Source organism: Pseudonaja textilis, chromosome 2, assembly GCF_049901715.1.
Source record: "Pseudonaja textilis isolate UNSWEBS1 chromosome 2, rPseTex1.2, whole genome shotgun sequence".
In the NCBI taxonomy this organism is placed as follows: Eukaryota; Metazoa; Chordata; class Lepidosauria; order Squamata; family Elapidae; genus Pseudonaja; species Pseudonaja textilis.
This window is the reverse complement of record NC_141991.1, coordinates 232,454,152-232,471,655: the sequence shown is the minus strand read 5'-3', so window position 1 is coordinate 232,471,655 and position 17,504 is coordinate 232,454,152. Positions and strand designations below refer to the sequence as shown.

At 35.6% G+C, this 17,504-nt stretch overlaps 1 protein-coding gene across 2 annotated transcripts; it reads right to left on the bottom strand.

Annotated features, from left to right (window-relative positions):
• Positions 1 to 6,843: 6,843 nt before the first annotated feature.
• ESM1 (endothelial cell specific molecule 1) lies at positions 6,844 to 16,179 on the bottom strand. 2 transcript variants are annotated; one of them, XM_026716618.2, is made up of 4 exons: positions 16,030 to 16,157; positions 15,111 to 15,782; positions 9,789 to 9,944; positions 6,844 to 8,219 (listed from the first exon to the last, which is right to left on the bottom strand). In XM_026716618.2, exons 2-4 carry the CDS (start codon positions 15,409 to 15,411, stop codon positions 8,119 to 8,121), a joined length of 558 nt encoding a protein of 185 aa, XP_026572403.1. In that variant the 5' UTR covers positions 15,412 to 15,782; positions 16,030 to 16,157; the 3' UTR covers positions 6,844 to 8,118. The 2 variants fall into 2 exon arrangements, with proteins under 2 accessions (XP_026572403.1, XP_087783426.1); XM_087927300.1 differs by having other exon boundaries at positions 15,111 to 16,179.
• Positions 16,180 to 17,504: the final 1,325 nt, after the last annotated feature.

Here is a 17,504-nt window from a genome sequence, read left to right as displayed (position 1 = left end):
GAATAGAATAGAATAGAATTCCTTTATTGGGCAAGTGTGATTGGACACACAAGGAATTTGTCTTGGTGCAAATGCTCTCAATGTACATAAAAGAAAAGATACATTAATCAAGAGTCAAGAATCATCAGGTACAACACTTAATAATAGTCATAGGGTACAATCAGCATACTACAAAACAGTCAATATATATCATAAGGATACAAGCAACAAAGTTACAGTCATACAGTTACAAGTGGGAGGGGATGGGCAATAAGGAATGATGAGAAGATTAATAGTAATAGTAATGCAGACTTTGTAAATAGTTGGACAGTGTTGAATGGATTATTTGTTTAGCAGAGTAATGGCATTGGGGGAAAAACTGTCCTTGTGTCTAGTTGTTTGGTGTGCAGTGCTCTATACCTTTGTTTTGAGGGTAGGAGTTTAAACAGTTTATGTCCGGGATGTGAAGGGTCTGTAAATATTTTCACAGCCCTCTTTTTGACTCATGAAGTATACAGGTTCTCGATGGAAGGCAGGTTGGTAGTAACTGTTTTTTCTGCAGACATCTATGTCTGTCTTGTTGGGTTGCAGAACCAAACTAGACAGTTATAGAGATGCAGATGACAGACTCAATAATTCCTCTGTAGAACTGTATCAGCAGCTCCTTGGGCAGTTTGAGCTTTTTGAGTTTACATGAAAGGATGTCCTTGCTACACTGGGATATATGGTCATGCTAAATCTCTCTTGGTCACAATTTCAGTGATATTTTTCTAAATCTCTATTTCCATTTGAAAAATCCAAATGTTCTATTAATTCTAAATTTTGCTTCCAAATTATTCTGCTAATGGAATAGGGCTGGATCTGTGTATAATGTTAGACCTGAAATGTCAATAATCTAATATAAGGAAGACAAAGAGTTTGATATGTAAATAAAATAAAACTTCATAACTTCATTCAAAGGAGATCTAGAAAATCATAAATACTAAGATGCAAAAGAAAGAGGGGGGGAAACCAACAGAAAAGTTTTCGCAAATGGCATTGACCAAGAAAGCTAATTTTGCCAAGATAAACACATATCTCTAAAGCTGGCTAGGAGTGCTTGGGTTTCCTCTGAAGGAAAGAAAAGAATGTTTGAAATGCATTCTATAAGGAAGAGCTATAAAAGAGTTAGGGAAGTATTATAGGAGGCCAAACAAATCCAAAATAAAAATCAGGAATAGCATGCTAAAAATAGCAAGTAGGAAAATGTGTCACAGCTGCAAGGACTCTCTTGCGTTCTCCTCTTCCATTGTATTCCATTCTTTGGGTCTTGCTAATATTGTTTTTGGATTTCAATAGCTTTCCAGTTTTGTGTTTTGGCCTTGTTCTTCAAAAATAGACCTAGGAAGAGAAGGAATGCTTTGATCTTCATTTCTGCACAGAAAATCAATTTCTCATCATGTTGACAAGCACAGAATTCTCCAAATAGTACATTTTGAAATTAAAAAGACAAGCAATATTATTTTCCTAAGATTTTGTTATCAATTTGTGGTTGACACAAAGATTTTTAGAATTATTCTGTTTCTTTTGTTCTGATTATTTGTTTAAGAATACTCTACTTTTCCTCAGAATCTGCAGAGTGATTTACAAGATTTGAACAGTATGAATAAAACCAGTGACAAATAAATAGGATCACAGTATAATAAAAAGGAAATGGGTAATATAGGCCAGCAAACCCAACTCACTCTGTGCAACTATTCAAATAAAAATATCCATAATTGTTACCAACATTTAGCTAAAAATTTCCACCCAACCAATCTTCTTAGATAATAATGGTTAACTAGGTACCATCAAGTCAATTTTGACACCTAATGGTTGTGTGTGGATGAACATTCACCATCTTGACCTGTCTGTAATAATAAATAAGAATGCCATAAAAATATTAGAGAACATATTCTCTAACTGGAGTCAGCAAGAAGGAAATAAAGAGTAATGTGCCAGTGTGGGTAATCTAACACGAGATTGTTCTGTAATAGGCAAGTGACTGATATATAAATAAGAAGTGAAAATGGACAAATCTATCCAAAGATATTTTGGTACCCTTGGTTAAGGACAAGATAGACTTATACATGGATTTAAGCATAGAAACCATATCATGTTCCAGTCTGAAAAGTTTATAGTGGTTGATCTCTATCTTCCTGTAGTTATCAGTGGCCTTGGAAAACTAAGTTGATTTAACTGTGATTTAGAAGCCATTAAGTGGAGACTTCTGTGAAGCTAAAGTGCTTTAGTTCAAAGTTTTTTGAGAATTTGAATATTAAAATAGCATTCATTATGTTCTGTCCCTTTTTTTCTTCTTCATTCAACTGTATCCAGTTCTCAGAAATAGCCTGAACATGTCCCTGCAGTATTCTTGGCAAAAAAATTTCAGAAGTGGTTTATCATTGCCTCTTTCCTAGGGCTAAGAGTGACTGGCCCAAGGTCCCCTATTGGTTTTGTGAGTAAGCAGTACTATAACTTAAAGGTAAAGTTAAAGGTTCCCCTCGCACATACATGCTAGACATTTCTGGCTTTAGGGGGCAGTGCTCATCTCCGTTACAAAGCCGAAGAACCAGCGCTGTCCGAAGATGTCTACATGGTCATGTGACTGGCATGACTAAATGCCAAAAGGGCACGGAATGCTCTTATCTTCCCACCAAAGTGATCCCTATTTTTCTACTTGAATTTTTACATGCTTTCAAACTGCTAGATTGGCAGAAGCTCACTCTGTTACATGGTGCTAGGGATTCGAACTGCCAAACTGCCAACCTTTCTGATCGACTAACTCAGCGTCTTAGCCACTGAGCCACCGTGTCCCCCTATATACTATAACTTACTGTCTCCCATTTTCTAGTTTGATGCTTTAATCACTATATCAAACTGATCTCTTGTTATCTCTAGCCTCCTGATACCAGTAGTTGTTGTCTGTATTTTGTGGCCAACTTGGGATGATTGGCCTAAATATTTTAAAATAAAGAATTAAACAAATATTTTCTTTTAAATGGACAAAGCTATCCAACAACATTTTGCTGCCCTTGGTTTTGAGCACCAAGGTGAACTAAAGGATGGATGGGCATAGAACTGAAATACGAAACTGTGAATGTAGTGTATCAGGGATTTTTTTTTAGGAATGAAGTTTGTCAGAGGTTATCTGCTATCTGTCATCAGTTTATGAGAGTTAGAGAGTGTTCCTGTACATATTTTCGGCATTTGCTGGGTGGATGGATAGGAGGATTACACCATTATCTCTTCTACTTTGTCCCATAGGCTTACTCCTTTGTAATTGTGTTTAGATTGCAATCACTCAGAATGAAAAAAAGAAGCAAGTATGAACGATGGCTAATAACTATTATGAATCACATGTTAAAAAATAATGTTATACTCACCACTTGTAAAATATTTTAGTTATTTTAAAAGGATAAAATAATATCACAGTCAGCATTCAACTAGCTTTGAATCCCAACAGTCAATTTTGTCTTTTCCAAAATAAAATGAGTTCATATTGACATCTAGTAAGGAAAAAGATAAATAAATACCCATTTGCAGGTCATCCAAGTGACTGTCAAGGAGTCAGATTCAACTTGGAAAATTCCTGTCTTCTCCAGACACAATAAAAACAGGAAATATTTACCAAATTTCCAGGTGTCAGGAAATACTTTCAAAACTTTGCAGTGATCAAAACAGCTATTTAAAGAGATACGGTGCTATAGACAGGTGTTAATTATGATTCCTAACTTTTAAAATATATGCTTTGGTACCCATGGGATAACTTAATCACTGTTCTTTAGCACCCTATAAAAGGGCTATGCAGGCTGACTTTTGAAAGATAGCATGAAAGCTATTTTCCTTATTAACATTCATAAACACTAAGGACTAAGGTTTTATAAATGCTACACTTTTGTAAACTAAAATTTCCTATATTTCTCATTTCTCATTTTCTCTTTTCAAGAACTTCTGGGCATAAACAATATTCTTCACATCCTGAAACACAGACTAACCACACAAAAAGGTCAGCAGTGGGATTCAAATTTTTTAACAACCAGTTCTATGGGCATGGCTTAGGTGGTGATCATGGCTTGGTGGTCATGTGACTGGGTGGACTTGGCTTGGTGGTCATATTATTGGCTGGGTGTGTCCAACCCAATATCACTCACATCGAGGCAGCCTGATGAAATTCTAGTTTAGAAAGAATCACAATCATGTTATTTGTTTAGAAGTTAAAAAAAGAGGCAAAGATAGGAACAGGAGAGGTTAAATCACTATTAGAGTTGCCTGTAATTTGCATTGTATGTTTTGATATAACAAAATTATCAACCTGCGAAGATGACAATCAATGGATTCTAGTTTCCTCCCTAGTCTCTCATGAGGAATAGAGGAATAGAGTCAAAAGCTGCCCTTAAGTTAATATAAGCAACATAAGGACTGCCATGAATAAGTGTAGAATACTTTTCAGCTAGTCCTCAATTTATGACCATAATTGGGACTAGAACTTCTGTTGCTAAGCAATATGGCCATTAAGTGAGTTGTGCCCAACATTATAACCTTTTGTGCTGTGGTCATTAAGTGAATTACTTCATTTGTCAATCACATCACTGAAGTCATTATATAAATCCAGCTTCCTCCATTGACTTTGCTTGACACCCCCTAAGATCATAAGTGGCATTTAGGATGCCAGGATGCCACAATCATTGTAAATGCATGCTGGCTGCCAAGCACCCAAATTTTCATCACATGACTTCAGGGACACGGTAACATTTATAATGTAATGACTGATCATAGGTCATTTTTTCAGCACTGTTGTAACTTTAATCATTAAACAAATGGTTATAAATCAAGGACTAACTGTAAATGGTAGGAAATTACATATTAATCCATTGTAGAATATCCTGATCTAAAACCCACTTGTACAGGAGCCAAGATTTTCCCTCAGCACATCCAATCTAAAAGTTTTCAGTATAAAAACCAAGCATAGAGTTTGCTAATTCCTAACATTAGCTAATTGTGCAATACACAGCTGAATTTTGCCTATTGTCTTTCTTGTATATTGGGAGAGTGTTAGAATTAAGCCATCCTTTGGTGAGCAAAAAAGGATGATTATTAAATTTCTAACCCTGAGGGAAAAAATGTAAATGGAAACCTTACTAGCAGAACATGTATGTTCATAAAGCTTGGGTTATCTAGGATTACCAGTACTTTTTATTCTCTAGGCTTAGTCATTACATTTTCTGGATTTCTTTTTAAAGTCAAAGTGTTCATTGTGATATAAATTGAATTACACTTACGTATACTTTTAACATTTTTTGGCTTTTCTTCTTTTTTTTTATACTCTGTTCTTATGTCTTCTTGCCTGACATAAAATTCTGGATACCATGTTCAATGTTTCAAGTTACAACAGAGTGAATAGTATAAACCTCCAAATCTGGTAGAGGTAGGTGTAGGGAACATTTCTGAAAAGTGTGATCAAGTACAATGTATATGTGATGCTTCATTAACATAGATGGGCTTTATGTGTAAGCATATTCCAAATGATTGAATGATTATAAAATAAAACATCTGTTCGACTGAAAGGCTAAGTTTTGTATTACTTGTTATTGCAACCTCAATGTTAGTAGATCTTCCAAGGAATTTCTGACACAATTAATTAACATGCTGATGTTTCCACAATCCAATTGTTAGCTCAACAGTTTCATATCAGAAATAGGCTGAGTTCAAAGAACACACTGTGCTTTGATTTGAGTAACAATGATTGTTTTGGTTAATCATAATTAGCTGAGCTAATTATGAATCATGATTACAAAACACAGTGACTGAATTCATACTTCATGTTATGTCAAAATTGATCAAATGGATGAAGCCAGCTTTGTTCTCTCTGTCTCTCTCTGTCTCTGTCTCTGTCTCTCTCCCTCCCTCCTAGTGCAAAGTAGAAAATAGCTTCATGGAACCTGTAACTATACTTAGATGTTTATTTTAGTCCAGTGTACATGTTTTGACCTGTACTGAATTCAAGAGAGTTTTCAGAAATTTAACTATGCCACAAACAAAGTTTCTAAAATTATTGAGTAGATATAACAATTTGCTTCAGCCCTTCCCAATCTACCACACTATCGAGGTTTAGGACTTCGAATTCCCAAATTGCCATCCTGTTTGGTTAAATGCTTTCAAAACAATGAGATTGCCTGTAATGCGAAATTGGAAAGGAGGTCAATGAGAGAAGGGAGGAAAAATACAAAACAAAAATGGGGAATTAGGCCCACATGTACAGTATATGAAAGTGCCTTCTCCAGCTTCAGAAAGGCTGGAAATATTTTTCCAACAATATTTATTTTCAAGGACATGTGCTAGCAATAATATAGAATGGACAACAATGTACTTTTCAAAATTCACCAAAGAAACATGTAAGTCTAGAGACTATACTGGTTGTAAATTTGAAGGGGCTGGATTAAAGCTGATTGCTGGGATCAGGGAATAAATAATGTAAATCTAGGCTTTCGAGTTTGTGGAAGGACAAAAGAAAAAAAGAAGCAGACAATTTACAAGATCCTAATACTTGTAAGTGTGAATGACTGTTGTTGTGAAAATAGTCCAAGCCCACCCCACACTATACAGAAGACACAGTGTTTGACTTTAAGGCTATGCCTGCTGGACAGAAGGACAAAAAGGAAAATATGCCTTCCTTTTGCTGGACGCCTGATAGCCCCGCCTGAACTATATATTTGCCTTTGGTGCAAAAAATATCAGAATGAAGGAAAAAGTTTGCATACCCAAGGTTAAACTGTATGTATGTTGAATGAAACTAATTTAAAAGAATTAAACTAAACCTGGACAGAACTCAGAATGTGGAAGCAGTAGACTTTATCCATTTTATTAAAGATTAATTACATTGACAGTAACAACTATAGAAATGCAATCTTATATTGTAATAACAGTAAGTTAGTTACACAACATTGAAGGATTCAGCATATTTGGCAAAGCAAAAAATGAAAGAGTTATACTCATGCAAATATTCACAACACTATTTAAATAAACTCTTTCATCCTGCCCACCAAACCACACAAGCAACTTTTTCCTCTTTATGCAACTCAGAATTCCTGAAGGAGCCTCAAATCGTATTTGCCTTCAAATGATCCATTAACTTAGAGAGCAAGTGTTTGCACTTCTGTAATGTTGATTGTATTGGCACTCTTATTATGAGCTGCAACTTTCAGATACACAGTTTAGCTTTACAATTCAAGCCAGCACAATTCAAGCCAGACTAAATTTTCTGCAAAAGGGAATAATGAATTTAACCCCAATAAATACATTCTAAGATACTGAGCTTTCACCATTTAATGTTCACAAATAAGTTACCCATAACGAAGGTAATTGTTAAGACCAGTCATCCCTAAAGATTTTACCATCTTTTTGATTTCAACAGAAGAAAACTAATCTTTGAGGTTAGCAGTGCTAAAGTAGTAACCCAGAGATGAACGGGAGACCTATTTGTATCTGAGTCAGAAAAACTGAATGTGGGTAAAGCTAATTGGTAACAGTAAAAAAGTTGTTTAGCTCTGAATAAGACTGTGGCCATAAAGTAAATTCTCTCAATGCTTAATAGAAAAGAAAATCCTACTGTATTTATTGGACTTGCTGGCAAATAACATATATAGGATTCAGAATTAAGGCTGGTTCCATATTCAACAGCTATTACCTATTGTTACTCTACTGCTGGAATTAGGATTTCAGTCTAGACAATACATATACTAATTTTTATCCCCTATACATTTTCAGTTCTTTGATGAATAAAAATTTTGTGCAGGACATATAGAATTGAGAATGTTAAAAAATAAGATATATACATGTGTTTCAATAAAAATGTAAGCTCCAGCAATATGCAAGTTCCAACTATATTTTACATTCAAGGATTCATGATACATTTAGTATTCAGAAGATATTCTAAAAATCATGTACACTGTACACAGTTTTTACTGAAATTCAATCTTTCCCAAAGATACATAAACTGGATCTTCTTTTTTAAAAAATTACCATTTCCTCTGCAAGAGATCTACTGTTTTAAAGTGGTTTGTGGAACATTCACTATTAGAAGAAAGCATGGGTTAGAAATCTAACCCACATAGGCTAATATCAGCGAGGATTTAGCCATTTCATGATTGGAGAGTGGATGTCTTTTTCCTTCACAAAATCCTCTTCTACAGAATTACCATTGCCAGATCCCATGTCATTCTCTGAAAGTTTAAATGAGAAAAAAAATGGGGATTAGTTTTTTTAAAAAATCAAGACGTGGATTTTTAACTAACTTTTTGTCTGAATCAAGAACTTTAAATATCATGTCCATTCTCAACACATTATGATAATCTTTCATGCTGGCCACATGATGAATGGAAGCGTCTCTCACAAATATCGACTCCCTAGGCTAATAATTAGAGATGAGCACCATACCCTTGAATCAGTCTCAACCACACAGGGAAATCTTTTAATAAGTGGCCCCCAACCTTTTCAGCAACAGAGACTGGTTCCATGGAGAAAGGGTTTTTTTGTGGACCGCAGGGGCATGGTTTTGCATGTTGCCTGCATCCTGTGGATGGGCTTTGCTTTTTTGTGCAGCCTGGTTGCGGGCATGCCACGGCCCGGTGCTGGTCAACAGACCATGGTTTGGGATCCCTGCTTTAAACCCTTTACTGATGATCTTATGAACTGAATCACAAGAATTTGATTTTACACATGCTCGTGTAATTTCAGGGATAACGTTCAAGAGAAATGGGAATATTTTTATAGAACAAATTTGTACCAATATAAATCTCAAAAGTTTTCCATGAGAATCAAAATATTAATATTCAAACACAATGCTCAGTGCTTCAATAAAGCCTTTAATTAAGATAATCAAACATTTTTAATCGATTATGTGCCATCAAATCATTGTTGACTCTTAAGAATTTCTATCTATATGTTTATCTTGGTGAAAATATAGAACTGATTTACTTATGCCTCCTCCCACAGAGTATGATTTGATGCCTTTGTCTCCATCATCTTCTTAAATCACTGCTGCCAATATAGATTTAGCAGGGCAAATATGACAGCCTTAGCATCTTGGGTGACCCTGCTGGGTACATATGCTTTTGGCATATGCTCCAGCATTCTTTGCTCATCCTCCTAGAAATATCCTGCTGCCACAATGAGGCAGCACAACAGGAGTTGGGAGGTCAGGAGAATGATAAGGGAAGTAATAATCATTCTTTGATTACAACAGCAGAATTACTAAAGTACCATGCCTCAACAGTCTTCTCTGTGTGCATTTATTGAATTCTGAGCCAATAAATAATTACTGGGGTCAAATATTTCTTGAAGCAAAGCATCAGGGGTTTGTTATCTTCCAGGAGGTTCTCTGGAGTACATATAATACAACTGTGATACACAACTCAATTAATTCAATACAATTTGCGAATGAGAATACTCTTGGCATGGAAAAATCTTCTAATGCTTTATACCAGGGTGTCAAACTCAATTTCATTGAGGGCCACAGCAGGGTTGTGGTTGACCTTGGGGGGGATGGGCGTGGCTGACTGGGTGGGCATGGCCAGTTTGCTGCCATTTCCCAAAGTCCTGGCATGATTCCTCTTCCCATTGGGTAGACCAGGCTGAAGCCATGCTGGCCTGATCTTTCCTCTTCACACTGGGTAGACCAGGACAGCCCTGCGGGCCGGATCCGACTACATTGTGAACCGGATCTGGACTGCAGGCCTTGAGTTTGACACCCCTGTTTTATACCCTTAAGAAATGTATGCAATTAGGTTTACCTGCAGGTGGCAGTAATTTACGTTGGTGGGGGGGTTTTGATGCGGCCAATTGGAAAAAAGAAAACTTTATACACTTCCCAGTTACTCTGTCACATATGCCAGTTGGACAGCTGCAGGTTCTTAGACAATCCAACCCATAAGTACCATAAGGACACTCTGCAAGATAAAATATTAGAAAACAATAGACATATTATTGTGATTTAACCTTTTGTTATATTGCAGAAGCATTTTGTTTGACATCAGTATTTTGCAAGCCACTATGAGTCTGAAAGATTCATCAGCATGCAAATTTGATAATTAAACAATTAAGTAGAATGTTATGAATGCAACTCTAAATATACTTTGCCTCTGCTGTCTTTGAATTTTACTGAATAGACATGTATGCCATGGAATTAAATCACAAAGAGTTTCCTTTATTTCCTTTAACAAATATGCAGAAGATTCACAATCCCAAACGTACACAATTTTTACAAAGTAATCTATTATTTCACAATTATTTTTATTTTCAGTTTATTTTGTAAACCGCAGTAGATTCAACAGCATCCTTGGATAGTACTATAAAATGTCACCTCTTCATTTAAAATCTCTTTCCCTTAAAAGAGTGTTTTGTAAGAAATACTGGATTGCAATTCCTGGAATTCCTAGGGACCAGTCTTCCTAGGAATTATGAGAGTTGTGTTCCAACACAAGCGGAGAATGCCAAATGAGGAAGGCTTGTTTAAGGTTTTCATCATATCATAACATGAAAATTCATTATAGCAATGCTTATATATTTATCTTCCTACATTTCCAAGATTGCAAATAAATTATCTTTGTTTCTTGAAAAATTCTATGAATATGTTCTTTCCAACTGTATATTATTTTTCATATCCAGGAGGTTAATCCCATATTTCAGCCGTTTAAAATACAAATTTAGGAGGAGTAGATAAAGTTGGCTAGGTATAAAAATGGCTCACATTAATCAGTACAAAGACTAGTGTTATTACCCACATTATTTCTCTATATTTTCTTTTCATTTGAAGGTTTGTTTGCACAGAGTGATGTTAGAACAATCCCACTGGACTTGGGACTGTATTAATATTGAAATAGCAGGGAAAAATAAATGAAGTTTGAGACAATAAACATATTCCTTGTTTTCATATGGCATGTGTATGTGTATATCATCTTCAAAAAAGATACATCGTTTCCTACAATGAGCTGGAAGGGGTTGAGTGTCATTTAATCCAATTTTTCCATGATGCCAAAATCTGTGGCTATAGCAATCTTTCCTCATCTCTAAGCAGCCTCTTCCTTAAAACCTCTACAAGGGAGTATCTATCACCCTTGAGTTTAAAAGGGCAGATTTTTTCATGGTTTTAAACTGTTGATACCACCAAGGGAGTTTCTATAATGTTTAGCTAACACAAAAATAAGGGGTAGTGTCTCTTTAACAATGATACTTGCTATAGGGGCATCTGTGTCATGACACACATTAAAAGAGGGGAGAGGCTCATGGTTGCCATGTTGGCATTCTCTCCCCACCCTCATGGGTCCAGTGGATGCCTGTGCTATTCATTTTTAAATGTTTAAAACAAAAAATATTGCAATAATTTTGGGAGCAATTTTAAAAAATCAGCCAAATAAATATGATTCAGACTAAGGGAGTTGGGAAAGTCTTGACAACTTATTCCTTATCTCTTGTATTATTATGACCCTTGACAAATTAATTCAGCTAAATTTGACTATGCTGCATCTTGACTTTGGAATGTAAGACAGAACTTTCTGCCCTATCTCATGATCCAAAGTGTACATATTACAAAAATGGCTGTCATCCCCATTTAGTTGATTCTAGAAGTTTGATATGGCCTTCTAGAACTTCACCTTTTCTTCTAACAGATTAACATTATTGTAGGAGTGTGAGGTGTTTTTTCTTCTCAAGGCTAGAGAGCATGCCTGAAAAGTAATGATTAACCCTGGCCTTTCCTTCTTACCTTCAATGGTTATCTCGAATGCAGAAATAAATACAGCCACTGGAGGTAACAAGTAGTTTATTTTCTAGGTCTCTTTGCTCCCATCTAGTGATCACATGACTTTTTGCAGCTCAAACCTGACAATCCTATTGTTACTACTAGCCATGGTTTTGTTGATTTTGTTCTAGTAAAATTAAGTTATCCTAGACTTTGCTCAATACTGTATCTTTTTAAAAAACCAGTTATTTGGTTTTAATATTATTATTCATTGTTCATTTATTCATTATTATTTTTATTAGCCTTCAGAAATCATGGGCACTCCATCATTGGAAGTTAAGAAGAAACTAGGAAGGCATTTATCTGAGATAGTATAGGTTCTCCTGCTTGAGCAGGAGGCTGGACTAGATCATCTCCAAGGTCTCTTCCAGCTCTATTCTATTCTAACATTCTAACTATTTTAACAGCCTTGTCAGATATTTAGGCTGACTCTCAAAAGCATTCTTCTTGAATTGATATTTGAATCAACATCTAAAATTGACATTTGAATCAAGATGGAGCAAAAGTTTAATGGCTCCAACATGTATGGGCCTTTTCCAACATGCAAATTCAATCTAGTTGTAGAGAAGTGTTAATTGCTTTAATACACAGCAGTACATGACATATTAACCAGCTTTTAGGTTATAATATAAGCAGCAAAGCAAGATATACTATCACCATCATCAACAGTGGTATTTTGAAGTTGGAAACTTGTAAAAAAATATACAAAACCTGTTATACTTTAAAGCATATTTATATGTGTATCTGTTTACAATGCAAGCTTACATCTTATATGACCAAAATGATTATTTGAATAACAGAAATCTTTTTTTTCTTTGTTACTAATACAAGAAGGACATATGGAGTCCCATATTTGCAAGACTTAATAACCTATTTACAGGTTATGTAAATAAATAAATTAATTAAGACTGAACTGGATTTATCAGTTTAGACAGTAGATAGAAAATTATATTCTGTCAGAGGAAAGAGGGGAGAGAAAGAATGTTCAGAATGTTTATTTTGGATAACAGAAGCATCTCATTCTCTTACTTCCTATTGGCAGTGACCTGATAGTTACATAAATTCTTCTTAACAGTCAAGAAAATCTCTGTAAAGACATTCAAATGACTACAGTATATTTTAGAAGACTTTAGAACCTTGAATCTGAAGGATCCTCATTATCTCCCAGCATATTTTAAAGGAGAAGGGGAGTTTATCAACACTATTAATCTTCTAGTGGGAGTTTAAAATCTTGGTAGCCTTGTTTATTTATTGAAGAACAAATGTGGGTTCAGAGGTTGCTGTTCAGAGTTAGAAACCTCTGAGATTCAGTACCCAGTGGGCACCTGCCATGCTCTATCTGTATTTAGTTTGCTTTTATAAGAAGGGGTCCCCTGTGTGTGTGTTTGTGTGTATGTGTGTGCATGTGTACATGTGTGCATGTTTTAGAGTCTACTCTTAAAGCTACATTCTTAATTTACCTTCTATGTAAGTATCAAAATATTCCATCCATCCATCTTCCTTCCTTTCTTTCTTTCTTTCTTTCTTTCTTTCTTTCTTTCTTTCTTTCTTTCTTTCTTTCTTTCTTTCTTTCTTTCTTCTTTCTTTCTTTTTTTCCCAAGTTAAAATAGACCAGCAATCTAAGGTGTTTCTTGTTTCTTTTACCACAGATGCTTTGAACACTTTAAAAGAAAAGTGTTCAAAGTCACCAAAATAGATTGATGATCAAACTAATTACTGAAGAAAATAATTCTTCAATAACTGTGTTTGGACTTCAGTGTTGAAAGTCGGCAGATACTTACCTGGGAGTAAACTGCATTGAACGCAGTAGGACACACTCAAATGAACATCAGAAAAAGTAAGAACAGTGTGCAGTGTAGAGTTTTATTGCTATTTGTAACTAAATGATGTCACTGAAGTTATATCTGGAATAATTTGAAACTATTTATTTTGTCAGAATATTTAGCTTATCTTCTCCTTTCTTAAAAGCCACAAAAATCACTTCACTCACAGTACACCACTTCAACATGTAAATATGTAATCTATTCACTCAAGTAGCCTGTTTGCAGAAATGTGCTTTCTATAAAACTACCAAGAAGTTTACTCCAAAGTAATAATTGCAAATTTGAAGGAAAATTGAACATAATCACCTAGAAGATATTCTCCAACAACCGTTTGCAAGATTATAGCCTCAAGTAATCCAAAAGAGGCTATATTCACGTATTAACAGATTCCTACAGCTATATAGACACTTAATTTATACTAACAAAAAAAGAAATGACCTGACTCCTTCTGACTTCTGTACAGGTTTCTTTGCTAGTTTGTTAGCCTTGCTCCAAATTAACTGGACCATTTCGATCTCACTGAAACTCAGCAGAAACTTCTTAATCAGATGGTCTTCAGCTATGTTGAGGTCCCATATATCTGGACCTACACTTGTCTTTTAAAGGGTTCGAAGCTATTTGTGGTATGTCACCAAAGACACCTTAGATTGCAGCCTATTTTAACTTGGAAAAGAAAGAAAGAAAGAAAGAAAGAAAGAAAGAAAGAAAGAAAGAAAGAAAGAAAGAAAGAAAGAAAGAAAGAAAGAAAGAAAGAAAGAAAGAAAGAAAGAAGAGACTGTATACAAAATTATTTCAGTAGAAAGAAGAAAGTACAGAGTTGACTACATGGCATACTTGTGTACAATGTGCAGGATGCCTTTTTTAACATGGCAGCATCAAAAAAATGGAATCCTCCTTCTGCAGCTTAACTCTAGAATTCTTCTTCTGCTTTTTACATAATATGTAAGTGAAAGATTTATACAATCTGAAGAGAAACCAGAGTGTATCACCATATCTATGCTTTCCTTCTAAAGCTTATATCCATCTTATAAAATGCAGGTGTTATTCTCTTCATTGCAGCACATATAAAAATACATTATATTTCTCTGGGAAAGAATATTGACCTAAGCACTTTTGAAATACTTTTATAAGTTTTTCAAATAATATCTGCTTATTGTTTCCCCATGGGTAATAGCGTGCCAGTAGAATTAGGATTAAATGCTCAACTTCTTGGGTACTTTAGGCAATTATTTTCCAGTCTGCTAAGTAGAGAAATTCTGAACCATTTTATAGCCTCTGGTAAAATGAAGATACCTCTGCTAGGTATATGAATACCATCAATAACTATCTTTTTCAATCACAGGTTAATTATCCTACAAAATATATTTTACACACACACACACACACACACACATACACATGATCAACAGATATATTTTGGAGCAATTTCCAATAGCTATACATTGACCATTAATTGTCATGATAGATAATGTTATCCAATGACCATTCTTTACCTTTGCAGATACCAAACTCATCTCCAAAATCATCTTCCTCAGAAAAGAATTGGCACTTCAGTCCAGGCCCACATTTGACACCATCCATTCCTGCAACTGTCCGGTAGCAAGTTTCTCCCAGAGCTGCAGCACAAACCCTACAACAGCCACAGTCATCCAACACAGTCCGCTTACAATGCTGTGGATTTTTACATTCACTGCTGTCGCAGGACTCTGGGCAATCTACTGCATACTTGGCGCTCCAGGTAGCTCTGACATTCATGGGTACCAGAAGTAGAGTGAGCACCAGAAAACTAGCCATGGCTCCTGGTGTGATGAAAGCCCAATTACACTGTCCGCAATGACAGGTTGCAAAAATTCAGTCAGATGTCTTCTGTTCAGGGATACAGGAGCGAAGAACCCAATATCAAAATTCTGAAGATCAGCTTACAAATTTTGGAGCTTTATACAGCCTCTTGCCCACAAGGCCGGCCGTCGTCAGTTTCCTCAATCTGTGCTCTTGCCAGCCTCCCTTGTTTTACTTTGCGAAATCCAGGATGAAGTTTGGATTAGCACACTGCTACCATCCAGGAATTGAAAAGCCTGAGCTGATGTAATCTGTTATGTTTAGTTGGCTTGTTTTCCAGTGAGGACTGAAATTCTCTCACATCCGTCTCAAATGCTCAAGGATGTCTGCCAGAAAAGTGCATAGGAGTAAAAGAGGGTGGGGAAAAAGTGAGTAGGTTACATACCTTCTCTTAGGACAAGTTTGTTCTCACATTGGTTCTGTATCTCTGCAAATCTTTACAAACTTTTTGCACAAAAGGAACACCAAGCATCAGGAAGAGAGATCATATATCTAACCCTATAGCTTCTGTCTCTATCCTTTTTTGCAACTGCAGCAATAAGACAATAGATTGTTACTTTAAAGTAGTCCTACCTCAACCTGGTACCTCCAAATATGTTGAAATCCCACTTTCATAATCCCTCAGCCAGCTAACAAGAGCAGCAGGATAGAGAAAACTGCTTTAAAGTTTGGCAGCATGACTTTAAAAGCCAGAGAAAAGTATGTTTTGAAACAAAAAAGAATGACCCTGTCAATATTTAGATAGGTAGATTGCACTCAGAGACCAATGCCAAAGACAACAAAGAGAGGAGAGATGTCAGGGACCTGTGGTTTCATCTTTCCATAGTTCAGATAGTTATCATTGTAGAATCGCTTAAATGATTAGCACTTTTCGTACAATCTATGGATATTTATTTTGATTAGGCTGGAAAAAATCTAAATGGCCCTTCCTTCAATAAATTTCCTGCCTTCCAACTTCATGGTAGCAGATTTTCATGGGAGGAGGTACCCGAGATTCCATTTAAGCTGTCAAAGACAATTCAAGAAAGGGCTTCAATAAAATGCATGCTATTCTCAAAAAGAAATTGCTCAAGCAGTGAGTCCTCAGTGATTTCCAACCAGCAGTTTACATATTTTCAAGTTGTTAATTGCAAGGTATTTCAAGGAGCTGTAAGCATAATCATGATATGGACAAAGCAGGAGATACAGATGAGGAATAGGGTGATGTATCTAGAGGAATCAAAAGCAAATCACAATAAGAGCACATGCATCCTAACAGCACAGCAGAAACAATATGAATTATGTGATCTACATAATTAAAATAATAGCATTTAACATTATTCAACCTCTTGCCCATGTCATGGACGCCCCAGCAAGTATCCTATTTTCAGAAAAGAATCTGTCAGATGAAGGCCTCGTCTATTTGAAGGGCTGCCAACTCCGAAGTTCACTTAGGGACAATGTATCAGTAGTCAGCAGGCAAATTAAGTAAATGTATTCATTATTAGGCTGAAAGGTTCTATTTAAGATAACCATAATCACATTTATCTCGTGTGTATATATAAATTAGCACAGGCAAATCTTAGACAGACTTGTCCCTGTTCACTATTTGTAGTCTATGTTCTCTATTTGTAGTCTATGTTCTCTATTTGTAGTCTAACTGAACCCAAAAGTGTTTTTTGCAAGTAGTCAACTTTGTAAGACAAAATCACCATTCCCTCTCATCTGCCAATGTGGACTGTTAGAAGTCCTCCTTGCCATGACCACAATTTCATCTCTTGCTCTTCTTGTGTCCAAAATTGCCAGCTAAGATTAACAGGATGGCACTCTTCCCAGGCTAGTTTGTAATCAAGGACAACTTTTAAAGTAAGCACCCAGGGGAAGAAAAACATCTGACTCATTAAACTCAGAGTTGTAGACTTGATTTGATGAAAATATTTGTTTTAATATAATTTTTTATGTCTGTATAAAAGTCAGTCAGGTAGATATTAGTATTATGCATACATAAGCATTTCCTGATTGATGAACCTTTTATGTTGCATGTGTAGGGGGTTTACCTTACCAATATC

What these genes read in the sequence shown, in the direction of transcription:
- ESM1 (XM_087927300.1), bottom strand. Translation starts at nt 15,411, where the DNA reads ATGGCTAGTTTTCTGGTGCTCACTCTACTTCTGGTACCCATGAATGTC. An exon ending in TGAGTTTGGTATCTGCAAAG is followed by an intron (nt 9,945 to 15,110) that starts GTAAAGAATGGT and finishes TTTATCTTGCAG; the next exon opens with AGTGTCCTTATGGTACTTAT. An exon ending in TAAATTACTGCCACCTGCAG is followed by an intron (nt 8,220 to 9,788) that starts GTAAACCTAATT and finishes TTAAACTTTCAG; the next exon opens with AGAATGACATGGGATCTGGC.